Genomic DNA, 14,716 nt, shown 5'->3' on the forward strand with positions numbered 1-14,716 from the left:
CTTCTGAACAGTACATGGACAGAACATTTGCATCTTTCATCAATCTAATCTATTGCTTGTTTTGATTGTGTACCTACTTCTGAATCTCCTGGCCTTTAACTGGAGACTTTAGATTGTGTCTTCTATCTATGTTTGATTAAGCACTTGCTTCTATCCCTGAGCCATGTTTGATACTCTGGAAACCCTAAATTTTTATGATTGGATTTCTGATTCCAAGTCCAGTTGGATGAGTTATTTATTGGCTTTAGTAGCAAGTAACACATCATTCTTCTGAGATTCTAAAGTCTAACAAATCTGAAAACTGACACCTGAAAGGATCCCCAATGAACAAATCCTAACTGATACTTGACAATAACCACTATAAGTTTTATTATTTCACAACCTCCCTTTGGTTTATTTTAGAAACATAGAAACATAGAAGAGTGACGGCAGAAAAAGACCTCATGGTCCATCTAGTCTGCCCTTATACTATTTCCTGTATTTTATCTAACAATGGATATATGTTTATCCCAGGCATGTTTAAATTCAGTTACTGTGGATTTACCAACCACGTCTGCTGGAAGTTTGTTCCAAGGATCTACTACTCTTTCAGTGAAATAATATTTTCTCACGTTGCTTTTGATCTTTCCCTCAACTAACTTCAGATTGTATCCCCTTGTTCTTGTGTTCACTTTCCTATTAAAAACACTTCCCTCCTGAACCTTATTTAACCCTTTAACATATTTAAATGTTTCGATCATGTCCCCCCCTTTCCTTCTGTCCTCCAGACTATACAGATTGAGTTCATTAAGTCTTTCCTGATACGTTTTATGCTTAAGACCTTCCACCATTCTTGTAGCCTGTCTTTGGACCCGTTCAATTTTGTCAATATCTTTTTGTAGGTGAGGTCTCCAGAACTGAACACAGTATTCCAAATGTGGTCTCACCAGCACTCTATATAGCGGGATCATAATCTCCCTCTTCCTGCTTGTTATAACTCTAGCTATGCAGCCAAGCATCCTACTTGCTTTTCCTACTGCCCGACCACACTGCTCACCCATTTTGAGACTGTCAGAAATCATTACCCCTAAATCCTTCTCTTCTGAAGTTTTTGCTAACACAGAACTGCCAATGCAATACTCAGATTGAGGATTCCTTTTCCCCAAGTGCATACATTTTACTTCATAAAATGATTACTCCACCCCTATTTAAACCAGGATTACGTACGAGATATATTTCTCTGACTTGTTAAACTTCTTCTCAAGGTATTTAGCTGAGGTCTTGCTGGGGATCTTAACCATGGACAGTTCCTTGTTGTAACGGGTCAAATTGCATGGGGTTTGGCACTCACAATAATCATTTCCCTTTTCACCGAGAAGCACTGTAAGGCAAAGTAAGAATCAGGTGGGTTGATGAGAGTTCAAGCTAGACCTGCATTATGTAACACGATGCCTTTCAGTTGGGACTGACTATAACTCACATGATCAGGGGGTTATATGCTCATGAAATGGTAGAATAAGCATTTGGAGAAGGCAGATTTATACCCACACATTAATAGCTAGGCCAATGTCCCAAGAAGGTTTTATGTAACTCATGGCAGAGATAGCTAAGAAACTATTGTTCTTCTTCCTTTTTACCAAAGACATTCATTGAAGTTCTATTATTAACAATCAGAGCTAATAAAAGCCACTGATAGGTTAATCCATTATGAATTCTCTCCTTTTTAAAAAAAGTCTATCAAAAGTCCAATTTACATGCTGTAGTGAAAATGAATTTGTTGCCAGAAATAGACACTGCCTTTCCTGGGTTTTTTTTTGCAGTAATATATGGAAACTTGTTGTTAGATTACACTCCATGCTCAGATGTGTGAAACTTTAGAAATGAAACAGAAATTTACAAATTGTTCCATGTTTAATATATATCAAACTCAAAAACATATGTTTTACATTCAATATACTAACTGCTGAATTTGAAACAGCTGCCCTTATCATTCCAAATATATGCCAAGCTCAAATTTGAAATATCCCAAGCTTAAAGCACTCCATTTTGAATTCAACATGGACTGATCTTAAATGAAAGGAACAAAATCAACTTTGGGATAGTGTTATAGCATTAAGCAGGGCTGATGAGTGCCTAAACCAAGAATTAGTGAAATGTGAATCTAAATAAATACCATGTTAATACTGCAGCTGCCCAGAGGTGTTCACAAAGTTGAAATGTGAAAAATAAAATATTGCTTTTGAATTCTGTCTCGGTGAGAATGCGTTACAGCACATGTCTGTAGAGGTTCTCAGTTATCCAGGTCATGGTTGTCCCAAGGGTGCTTTTTCAGGAGGCAACTGGACTTTCTTATTTTTTCTTTTGAAGATGTTTCACTCCACATCCAAGAAGCTTCTTCAGCTCTGACAGAACAGTGGGGAATGGAAGGATTTCTATCCTTGCAGACAGCTAATCATTTGTATCCTTTTAGAGGGTTGTTGAAGCACTTGGAGGTCTATTTGTGTTCTCAGGGTCACCTGAGTAGTGCTCCTGATTCATGTAGAATCTGGAAATTCATTTCCACTCCCGCACCATTTTAAGGGTGTTCTCTATAGACTTTTAACTATACAATTTGGGATGAACACTGTTAACGAGTATGCAGAGTGACCCCTGAGTTATTAAGAATACACATACAGTGGTACCTCGGTACTCGAATGCTTCCTTTCTCGTACATTTCGGATAACGAACAAAATTTTCGGCAAAAATTTGCTTCGGTATCTGAACAAAAATTCAGATACCGAACAGCCAGAGAAAATTTTGTTCATTATACGAAATGTAATCCCGGCAGCTTCAGGGGGCTGAGGAGCTCTCTAAGAGCTCCAAGCTGCAGGAAAGGTGGGGGCTGCTGTAATCTTGGCAGCTTCTGGGGGCTCCTTTCCTCATTGCTTCCTCTTATTACCTGTAAGCAGCTTCAAAAACTTTCTCCTTCCCTGTGGCTGCAACAGCGGCGATTTCCCTTCCAGTAGCAAGAGCGCCGGGAAGTCACGTAATGAAGGGAAGCTGCTGGAGCGGCAGCAACTGCTGAGATGGCTCCGGCAGCTTCCCTTCATCACGTGACGTTCCCGGCGCTGTTGCTACTGGAAGGGAAATCGCCGCTGTTGCAGCCACAGGGAAGGAGAAAGTTTTTGAAGCTGCTTACAGGTAATAAAAGGAAGCAATGAGGAAAAGAGCCCCCAGAAGCTGCCAAGATTGCAGCAGCCCCCATCCTTCCTGCAGCTTGGAGCTCTTAGAGAGCTCCTCAGCCCCCTAAAGCTGCCGGGATGGCAGCTTCTGGGGGCTCCTTTCCTCATTGCTTCCAGCAGCCCCCACCTTTCCTGCAGCTTGGAGTAGTGAATTTATTTATCCCATTGGAAATAAAGAAAATAGATTTAATTGGTTCCCAGCGAGTTAACAGGGGCTGGGAACCAATTAAATCCATTTCCATTATTTCCTGTGGGATAAATAAATTTGGTACTCGACCAAATCGGTTCTCGACCACACTTGTGGAACGAATTGTGGTCGAGTACCGAGGTACCACTGTATATAAAGAAAACATGGAATTCTAGCAGATCTCCAGCAGATAGTAAACATGAATAACAGTTCAGTCACACAAATCAGATACAGTATATAGAATATTAATGACTATAGCAAATATTGTAGTCAAGCTAAACAATATAGTCATACAGTCAAATCAGTCAATATCTCTCAATAAGTTAACAATACTACAAGCCTTACTTATAAACCTTACAAATACATAAACTATCATTTAATACACAGTTCTTACTACAGCAGTCACAATGAATCAGCACAAAATGAGCAGAAAAACACACATGGAGAGAATCACGTTTCTGGCGCCCTCTTATGGCAATTCCCAACACTAACTCTTGAAGTCATAGTGTTTCAATACATACAAGCATTCCTGGTTAGCTTGTTTATATATTGCCAAACCCAACTATTACATAGATAGTACTAACAAACACCCTTGGAATAATGTGGGAGCAGGAATGGATTTCCAGAGGAAAAAACTGCAGATTACAGGAACCAGTAGCACCACTCAGATGACTTGGAGAACACAGATAAACCTCCATAGGCTTCAATGACCCTCTAAAAGGATACCGTGACCAGCTAGCCACAAGGAATATAATTCCTTCTATTCTCCACTATCCTGTCAGAGCTGAAGAAGCTTCTTGGATGAGAAGTGCAATGTCTTCAAAAGAAAAACAAGGAAGTCCACTTGCTTCCTGAAAAAGCACCCTTGGGACTTTGCAATACATGTTTCTAATGAATTTCAAGGCAAAATGTGTTCACCTCCTTGGATCAACTGAGGAGAAAAAGTGAATTTGGGCACTGCAAATTTAAACATGAACTAAGAGGAATTTATGCGAATTTCATTCTTCAGACTCTTCCCAGTTTTTCCCAAGGGTCATCACAGGCAAAAATGACAAGTTCTGGAAAAACAAGTTACATTGCAGCTGACGTTTATATGGAGGTTTTGCACAAACCTTCCTTCAAGGGGACAGCTGATGTTTGCTTGGTTGTGTGCAAGACTGTATGTATGCAGAGGAACTTTCATTCTCATGTAACATATTCTGTAACAATACATTACCAGTCCAAAATGTGATTCTTTTGAAGAAATAAGCCATCCTGATGGTGAAATAACTTACCTAGTGCAGGCTCTGCACACTCCTTATACTGCTCTGGTGTACAAAATGGAGCATCCCCTATATATATTAAAAAATTGGGTCATTTTTATTATAACTTTAGAAATGATGGCTTTCTCTCTAAAATGCTTAGGAAAAGCACTTTTGGGTTTCAGTCATATAGTGACAAACAAAATTCACAAGGGAAACGTGGCAATTAGAGAGTCCAGGTGTGGGTATTGCATTCCCTGAATTTTTTCTTCCTTTGTTGGCACTGTCACAATAATATAATGGAAGAAGAGGGGTGCATCTATCTCTTCTTGTTTTCTTCTTTCTCAAAATGATTGGATTGCTAACAACCTACATCAGTTTTCAGCATTATGATTTGAATAAGGAAAGCATGAAGGACATTCAGTGTGTCTGCAAAACCTAAGCTACTCTGTTTATAAAGATCTGGGAGATGTAGGTATGCATGTATATGAATATACGTGTGTGTGTGCTTATATGTACCCAGACTATCATTAAGTATTGTACCTTATGATTCTTGATCAATTTATCTTTTATTTTATATTCACTGAGAGCATGTGCACCAAGACAAAATCTTTGTCCAATCACACTTGGCAAATAAAGAATTCTATTCTATTCTGTTCCGTTCCATTCTATATGTGTATAACTCTATGCAACAATTTTCATGCATCCTGCACATCCAAAAAGCCACAATTAATATTTATCTGTGAAATCAAAGACTACTGTTAGAGAGATAACTGCATCATTTCCTAAATGCTTATCTAAACTAAATCCCATCAAATTTATTAGGCTTACTGTTGAAAAATGTTTTTGGTTTGATTAAAAAAAAGATTTTAAAAACTGGACATTAAAGGGATTTCAAGATTAAAGGAGAAGAATATATAAACTCAATTTAAAATTACAGAACATTGGATATATTAAAGGATATTTTTGTTGTGTGTTGCGAAAATTGCTTGTGAAGAGGGTGGTTATATAAATTCCATAAATTATATGGAATTAGATAATTGTGATAAAATTAGATAAATAAATATTTTTGAACAATGGTCTCAGCAGTTAGTTTTAACAGTGTCAACAGAGTCATTTGCCTCTATGGAGACTATATCTAAGAGTTGTTATGGAAGAAGAAGACATTTTATCTGACAAGATTGAGACTGAAAATGATAAGACGAAAAAATGTTACACTGGACATTAAAAAGCAACCAGCTTATGTGTTAATAATTAAAAGGGATATGCAAACAATAAACCAAGAAGGAGACCTGGATAATTTTCCTATATTGGTTTTACAAAAAAAATTTGCTAAAGTTTTTAAGAATCCTGTGAGAAAGAAAAAAATAATTTAAACATTTATTTTAATGAAATAAAGATTAAGTTTGTTAGAAGTAAAAGGAAGGAATATAAAGTTAGCTTGTCTTATCAAGATCAGAATAGATACATTATTTCTGGTAGCCTTTAATGGATTTTTACTGACACCAGGATTTAAAAGACCATCTTTTATGGTTTTGGTTATAGATAATAGATAAGATATAGGAAGAGAGATCATAAGGTACAACATTTAATGATAGTCAAGGTACACAAGCATACATACACACACACATATTCACACCCATGCATGTTATATTTTAAAAGGAGGTGATCAGTTAATAAAATTATTTATAGTTGAGATGTGTCAAAGTGCACACAGTGTGACTATTCTGAGACAACTCAGAAGCCAAATACAGTAAACAGGTTTGTCTTTCAAATAATGGTTTATATACAAGGAACATATACATACATGTATTAGGCAAAGTCAGGCAATCAATCATCAACTATAGCATGGAAGCACACACAGAGATGCTCTCACAGGCCCTCTCTTATATACAGCCTCTTAAAATCAGATCAGCCTAAAAACCTTGTTGACTCACTCCCTGCATTATATCAGCTGGTCAACTCTTAAAGTATTTCCCTGACATGATGAAGTACATAATCACTTATACATTTCTCTTTTCTCTGCTATATTCTTCCTTTTTATTTCTCTTTATATATTTTCTTTTTTTCTACTTTTTCTTTTCATTCTTAATTTTTTTAGTGTGTATCAGTTTTTACTGCTGTAATTTATAATCTCTAATACAGTTACTATTAAAAATGAATTTGTTAATGTTTATCCTTAAGCGTGAAACTTAAAGCATGCAGATTTACACAAAAACAGTGTTTTTGCCTCTTTGTTTCTAAAAACAAATACAATGAAGGCAGGAAAAGATTTGAAATGAAAAATCAGGCACATATTGGGAAAGGTCTGAAATTATTTGATATAAAAGCTCTTTATATCTTTATATATCTAGCTATTAAGGTTTATTTTAATTACTTCAGAAAGCAAATCTCTATTATTAATACACTAGTATTTTGAGGAACATAACATTAATAACAGTAGAGACCACTTTTGAGTGATTAAGGTTTGAATTCTTTGCGTTGCACCTAGGGAGCATCTGACTTGGTTACTGAAAGTAACTGACTTGGTTATAGTGATAACCTGAATGTAAGATTTACTAATTTAAAGAAGAGAGTGAAGGATGGATTCAAACCAAATCACAGTTATCTCTACAGCTACTTATCCTCCAGATAAGTTAGAGTTCAAAGATAGTTTCTACATGCAGTCTGTATTCTGGGAGAACTCATTTCAAAAGACATACCTGGCATATGAACCATTTTGCAATTGCAATTCTCTACCACATAGCGGGTCTCACAACTGATCCTGCATGCAGTGATGCTGTAGATGGGGAAAAACTCCAGGCCGAAATCTGATGAGTGGCACTCACCCCATGGAGGTGGAAGGTATGTCAGCTGTAAGGAAAAGGCAGAGAACTGAATCTACAGGTGGCAAATAATGGTGTTTATTCCTAACCATAACAATTCTAAACACTCAAAATTAAGTAAAGGTATGCATTTCAGTTTTGCACTGTTGGCAAAATGATTTAATCTCACCTTGACTTATTCATTCATTTTATTATTCTGATTGCACAGTACTGAATTTCTCTGGGTGATGTTAAAAAATGCAGACAGAAAATAATAGTAAAAGACACAGATGTTTTAAAAAACCAAACATAATGATAAAAACAGCATAGACAACATGACTCTTTCTTTTCTGGCCAGTTCCCCTGATTTGCTATATGCACTGAGTGATTCTCAAACTTCTTGCAATTGTGGATATTCTAAGAAACACCATCCTCTCTATGTTTTACTATTAGGAGCATGAGAATGACCATGACTATACAGTGATACCTTGTCTTAGAAACTTAATTGGTTCCGGGATGAGGTTCTTAAGGTGAAAAGTTTTTTAAGATGAAACAATGTTTCCCATAGGAATCAATGGAAAAGCGATTAATGCATGCAAGCCCAAAATTCACCCCTTTTGCCAGCCGAAGTGCCCGTTTTTGCGCTGCTGGGATTCCCCTGAAACTCCCCTCCATGGGAAACCCCACCTCCGGACTTCTGTGTTTTTGCGATGCTGCAGGGGAATCCCAGCATTGCAAAAACGAGCGCTTCGCTGGCAACGGAAGTCTGGAGGTGGGGTTTCCCAGCGAAGGGAGCATAAGTAAAATCACAGCATTGCAAAAAACCCAAAGTCCTCAAAACCCCACCTCCGGACCTCTGTGTTTTTGTGATGGTGCTATTTCGCTGAGGCTCCCCTCGCTGGGAAACCCCACCTATGGACTTCTGTTGCCAGCGAAGCACCCATTTTTGCACTGCTGGGATTCCCCTGCTAGGATTCCCCTGCAGCATCACAAAAACATGGAAGGTGGTGTTTTCCATGGAGAGGAGCCTCAGGGGCATCCCAGCAACGCAAAAACAGGTGCTTCGCTGGCAACGGAAGTCCGGAGGCGGGGCATCCCAGCAGCGGTGGTGGGTTTTTAAGGTGAAAATAGTTTGTAAGAAGAGGCAAAAAAATCTTAAACCCAGGGTTTGTATCTCGAAAAGTTTGTATGACGAGGCATTTGTAAGACGAGGTATCACTGTAGTTGTATTTCTGCAAATATAGATTGGCTTTCTCCCTTTTAAAATTATTTTGAAATTAAGTGTTTGTATCCAACATACAAATCTGTTATATGTACCCATCCCATAACATTTTCGAAAAGTCAAAGTTCCTCAACAGAAATCTCTAGGAGATTAAGGAGCAGAGAGAAATTTCACTCAGTAAACTTATCTTTATTCTTCCTAACCAAAAAGTAAATGAAAAATAAATGAGGTAAAAGGAGTCCAGAGTACGCTGATCTGCCAGAAGATTATGCTGGTCTTCAGATAATAAAAAGAACATGATCCAGTCTGGTGTGGGAAAGGAGCATGCAAAAGTAAGGTGGAACTTGAGAATGGCTTGTGTACAGTCAAAGGCACCGAAAAGAAATTAAGGGGGAAAAAACCCATGCATTCCCAAGCAAGAAACAGCTTTGGAAAAATCCCAAATATTTCATGTTAAACTCCCACTCCAACCTGTCAAGACACTAAGCGAAGTGTAAATAATCTTCCTACTGCCCCAAAAATGACAGAGCATAAGAGGAAAGCATAAATGCACATACATATAGACACAATACATAAGCATCTATCCCGGATTATACTTTCAGTGTTCCAGTAAACATCCCCCAAAAAATAAAAATCGGAGGTTAGAAGTTCCTCAAAGTTCCAAATTATTAGAGATGTCATGTTGGTGCATTCGTGGAAATCCAAATCTGAATGCTTCCAGGGTTTCCCCACCCAGTTGAAGGTCCCCAACCCTGCCTGACACCCACAAGCTGATCACATGGTAAAATCAAACCTTCACGTGCAACTGGGTACGATTTCCATGCAGGTGGAGGCACATTCATCCTTGAGTAAGGAATTTTGTTACTACTACTCCAAGAAAAAAAAAACCGCTCCCAATTTCCCATGCTACAATATGAAGCAAACAGAAATAATGTCTTCCAGAACTGGCATGCAACATATCTACAGAGAGAGGTCTGCAAAGCAGTGTCTGCAAAGAAGAGGCCAGAAAAAGAACAAGATGATGATACAAGTCCTACCATCATCATAAGGCTATTAACTGGAATATTATTTGTACCATCTTGCTTCCCCCTGTGTCTGGCTCTGTGGCTCTGTTTGCATACATGCTGATTAATTCCTGGAAAGAAGGTTGCCTATACAAATGCAGAAACTTAATAAGTTTCTTTCTGTGGGTTGAAGCCATACCCGGCTTGTTTCCCCTGTCATGATAAATCAGTGGGAATTACTCAGGATTCTACCAATCTCAAAAACATCACCGAATCATAATGTTGGAAGGGACATTGGAGGTCTTCTAGACCAATGGTATCAACTTTACAATAGGGATGAAGGAGAAACTAGAAAAAGAAATATCAAATTCAAAAATTGGCCAAGAGCTAGTGGGAAATTTAATCAGTTTATCCCTAAAGTAGAGGCAGTTGAGTGGCACTAAGAAAGTTGATGGCCATTTTTTTCTAAATTCTTTTCCTTTCTGGTTAAATGACCCTGAAAAGATTACACACAGCCTACTGTTGGTGCACATGTACACACAACCACATAGATCAATACTAGAGAAGAATACAGATAGACACAATGCATTATTGCATTACACAAAAGGCAACGTAATCACATCCTATGATGAAAGTTTTGGGAAAAAATGCTAGCAGCCATGTCTTCATATTTTCCCTACCTTGTTAGATATATATTATGCATTTGATTTTTGCATTTTTTTAAAAAAAAGGCTACTTGTGTAGGAACACAGTTTTGCTTAGTACAGCACAACCTTCTTCCTTTTCATTACAACGTTTGGGGGCATTTAAGGGGGACTGGCTCTGCACGTTGCCTTCCCCGTCGCGGCTGCTATGTTTGGGGGCATGCCTGGGGGCGCAGAAATTATTATTATTATTATTATTATTATTATTATTATTATTATTATTTATTAGATTTGTATGCCGCCCCTCTCCGTACACTCGGGGCGGCTCACAACAGTAACAAAGACAATGTAAGAACAAATCTAATAATTTTTAAAAACACTAAAAACCCCATTATTAAAAGCAAGCATACACACAAACATACCATGTATAAACTGTATAGGCCCGGGGGAGATGTCTCAGTTCCCCCATGCCTGACGGCTACAGCCACGCCCCCAAGCAGCCATGACAGCCATGACAACAGATAAGCCGGAATGTTGGATGACCCAAGGACAGATAATTGAGACTCTACTGTATATATGTCATTGATATATTTAAGGCATATTGTGTATAGTTATAAAAATGGACTTTGTATAAAAAAATAAAAATAAAAACTTTTGGAGAAAAGAATATTTTCCAATCATAAAAATGCACAATATCAATTTCTACTGACCTTTTAGCTTCCAAATCACTGGTATATATTTTAATGGAACATGAGATTACAAAAATCAGTGAGTTTTCTGGAACATAATTAATAAGTGAAATAACTTTTCTCTGAAAAGAAATCACTGCAGCACAAGATCACACCAAATGAGCCAATGTAGCATTCTAAGTATCACATTTCCATAATTAGCTGAACCTATCATTATTTTTTTTCTTGAAAAGATTTGCAATAGCCATTAAATGGTAATTTTTCTTAAATTAATCATCATTTAAAATTTGAAAGTCACATAAATGTGTCATAGGGATGATAAATGCGCTTGCTCTGACATTTATTTACTGGACACCCTGATTTCATATTCCAACTTTAAAGAAAAGTTAACAAAGTGAAAAATAGCAGCCTAAGGTAATTCTATTTTTTTTTTGTATATGTACCTGAATTTTAGAAAAAGGTTTTCTTTCCCAGCATGGTATATATGTTGAAAACCTCTAGGCGCATCAATAACAGGATTCCATAGAAGCCTATACAGTATATATTTATATAATCTTGGAATTTCAAGAATTCCAAATTATTGGAGATAATTTGAGTAGATTGTGTTTTATACAGATTGATTTCACTGATTTTGGTTCTTGAATATGTCTGGATGTAGCTTATAGATTTTCAATCTTTCCCAACACCAGTGTCCTTTCCAATGAATGCTCTCTTCTCATTAGGCATCCAGAACATTTGCACTTTAGCTTCAGTATCTCTCCTTCCAAACAATAGTCAGGATTGTTTTTCTTTAGGATTGACCGATTTGATCCCCTTGCAATCCAAGGGACTCTCAAGAGTCTTCTTTAATAGAACAATGTGAAAGCATCAAGTTTTTGACGCTCATCCTTCCTTATGGTTCAAATCTCACAGCCATAAATTACTATTGGAAAAACCATAGTTGGCTATGCTGCAAACATAAAAGAAACATATGAAAACATGGAACATTGCTGAAAAATAGCCAATACATCAAGTTCAACTGAAATACTTGGGGAGATATAATGATAATGGCTCTTCCACTTGGAATGCAACTTGGATATACCAAGTACTGCTGTTACGTATGTGAAAGGAACAGTCGTGCAAGAGAGTTGCAATACAATAAAAAGAAATAGCTACTCTGAAAGTATTTGGTTCAAGACAGAAGGGCGTTGGTTCTCACCTGATACGTCTCTTCTCGTAAGGTGGAGCCAACATTCAAGTGTGGGATGACATTGTCCATTCAGCCAATCAAGACTGAGTCTATCAAATTGTGGCTCACTGCTTCTGCCACCATTTCTCCCCTCTTTGGCGAAGACTGTGGTACAGACTCAAGTTGTGTTCCTCCAACTTCCAGTCAACAGACCAAACAGATTACAATTTGAAGTCCCAACCATAACCAGGCTGATTTCGAGAAAGATTGGACGTTGGCTCCATTCTATGAGAAGAGGCGTATCAGGTAAGAACCTCCATCTTTTCCATAGTGGGTGGAGACATCCAAGTGTGAGACATACCAAAGCTGTCTGTCTATAGGGAGGATTAAGTCTGGTCAGAAGATCCTTCCTGCCTCAAATGCACTTTTTGCAACACCCTGCGTTCAAAGGCCAATTTCCACCAAAATGAAAATGTTAATTTTGTAGTGGCAGATAAAAGGTGTAGGAGAAGCCCAAGTGGCTGCCCTGCAGACTTCTTTGTTGGACACTTGTGTGGCCCATGTTGCCATCATAGCTGCCCTGCATCTTGAGTCAGGTCGTGGTAGTGCCTGAAAGTCCAAAGCCTTAGCTATGGTACCGTGCAACCATTGACCAATCATGGAAAGTGAAGCCTTGTCCCTGCAATCTGACCCACCTTGGTCATAGAGGGGCCTTCTGAAGGCCCTTTGCCATATCCCCTATCTCCGGAGGAGCCTGAAGAGTGATCGGGAATCCCCATCAGGTCTAGAGGGGGAGTGGACCTTCTTGGGGCATTTAGTCAGCTTGGCCTTGGTGGGTTCTGCCTGAAGATTAGTGGACACCATAATGGTGAGAGCGAGGTCTCTTATAATGGCCAGTGTGCCTTGTAACAGTCAGGCTTCAAAATTGCCTTGCAAAGGCCACTGAGATCAGTTGCTGGGCAGATTTCTTCAATCAAGCAGCAAAATGACTGCCACTGTTGCTAGACAATGTGTATAAACAAAGTGGCTGCATATGTTGCAAGGCAACATGTATACATAAGATGGCCACTGCTGTTACCAGGCAAAGTTCAAAAACAAAATGGCCACCTCTGTTGTCAGGCAGAGTTGAGTGAATGAATGAATGAATGAATGGAGAGTCACTGCATAGCGCGTTGTAGCAATGTCTTGACCGGGTCCTGTGTGAGGCAAGCGTTAAGGTACTGCGGCTGGTAACTGTGTAGAAGGATTATATGGGCAGAGCCAGAAGTCTCCTGAAGGCTTCAGCAGCTCACCACTCAAGTGGCAAGCTATACAATCTAACTGCCTGGCTCCTCCTAGAGTGACAAGCTCTCCTGGCTGTTGGTCACCCAAGCACTTCACTCTTGTGACACAGTTCAGTTATAGCAAGTGGAGAGCAAGGGTGGCTTCCTGAGATGATCAGCTGTGGGGTAGGAAAATTAGCAAGGTCCCTCATTCCACGGCCAGGCCTGCTGAGCTCAAAAGCAGTTGAAATAACAGAGGGAGCCAGAGGCTCCGAGGACCAATTTCTCATTTCTATGAGAAAGCTGTAGCTTTGCACCACTGTCAACACATCAAGACTGGCTGTGGTTGCAGCTAAGCTGTCAAGTGAAGCAAAACTCACAGTTTTTTGACTAGAAAGATGGAAAACGGCGCTCAAGTTGGAAGAAATGGAACACACATCCTGTCAAGCCAAGGATTGAGTCAAAGAGGGGGAAATGGTGGCCAAGGCAGAGATCCATAATTTGACAGACTCAGTCCTGATTGGCTGAATGGATGGTGTCATCCCATACTTGGATGTTGAATCCACCCACTATGGAGAAAAATGTGGCACATAAATCACTTGTTGGTCTGACAAAGATATTTTTCCACTGCTTCATATAAAACTCAGGCTGATAATTGTTTTTGTGTGAAAGTGATGAACAAGGAAGGTCAACGACATGGTTTTTTTCCAGACAAATGTTTCCAAGAATAACTGATGCCAAAATTAAGAAAGGCATTTATGTTGGTCCATAGATCAGATATGTCATCAATGAGAAGTGGTTTGAAGATTTGTTAGTGGGGCCAGAAAAAATTGCTTGAAAAGCATTCCAGAATCTTGTTGAGAAATTTCTTGTCAACTACACAACACCAAATTGCATTCAGCTAGTTGACAAATGTCTTACAGCATAGAAGACCATGCAGTGCAACATGACAGTGAAGATTCATTTTCTGCATTCACATAGGAGTAACACCCCCCCCCCAAAAAAAAATATAGGTACAGTCAGTAACTAACAGTGTGAAAGGCTTCACCAGGACATTCACACAATGAAATAACGGTATTGGAACAAATGAAATCCATCAATGCTGGCTGGCTGTTATTGGACACTGCAGCAAAATACATCAGATATTGAATACGAACAAAAATCAGCAACAAAATGTTTGTTGTTCCGGTGAACTCATTCAGTATTTTGGAAACATGATGTGATTTAACATATTATGGTAACTGTTCTGCCGGGCTCTCTGGTATGAGCCTCCCGAAAATTTGAGGGTACAAATT

At 38.7% G+C, this 14,716-nt stretch overlaps 1 protein-coding gene across 1 annotated transcript in view; it reads right to left on the minus strand.

Annotated features, from left to right (window-relative positions):
- LOC139175735 (acid-sensing ion channel 2-like) overlaps nt 1-14,716 on the minus strand; it is a 259,104-nt gene that overhangs the window by 14,226 nt on the left and 230,162 nt on the right. Inside the window, exons 4-6 of the mRNA XM_070766970.1 lie at nt 7,331-7,481; nt 4,662-4,718; nt 1,207-1,360 (exon numbers count right to left, since the gene is read on the minus strand). Of these exons, the coding sequence (XP_070623071.1) occupies nt 1,207-1,360; nt 4,662-4,718; nt 7,331-7,481 (362 nt within the window). The remainder of the gene's footprint in view (nt 1-1,206; nt 1,361-4,661; nt 4,719-7,330; nt 7,482-14,716) is intronic.

This window comes from Erythrolamprus reginae, chromosome Z (assembly GCF_031021105.1).
Source record: "Erythrolamprus reginae isolate rEryReg1 chromosome Z, rEryReg1.hap1, whole genome shotgun sequence".
Lineage (NCBI taxonomy): Eukaryota > Metazoa > Chordata > Lepidosauria > Squamata > Dipsadidae > Erythrolamprus > Erythrolamprus reginae.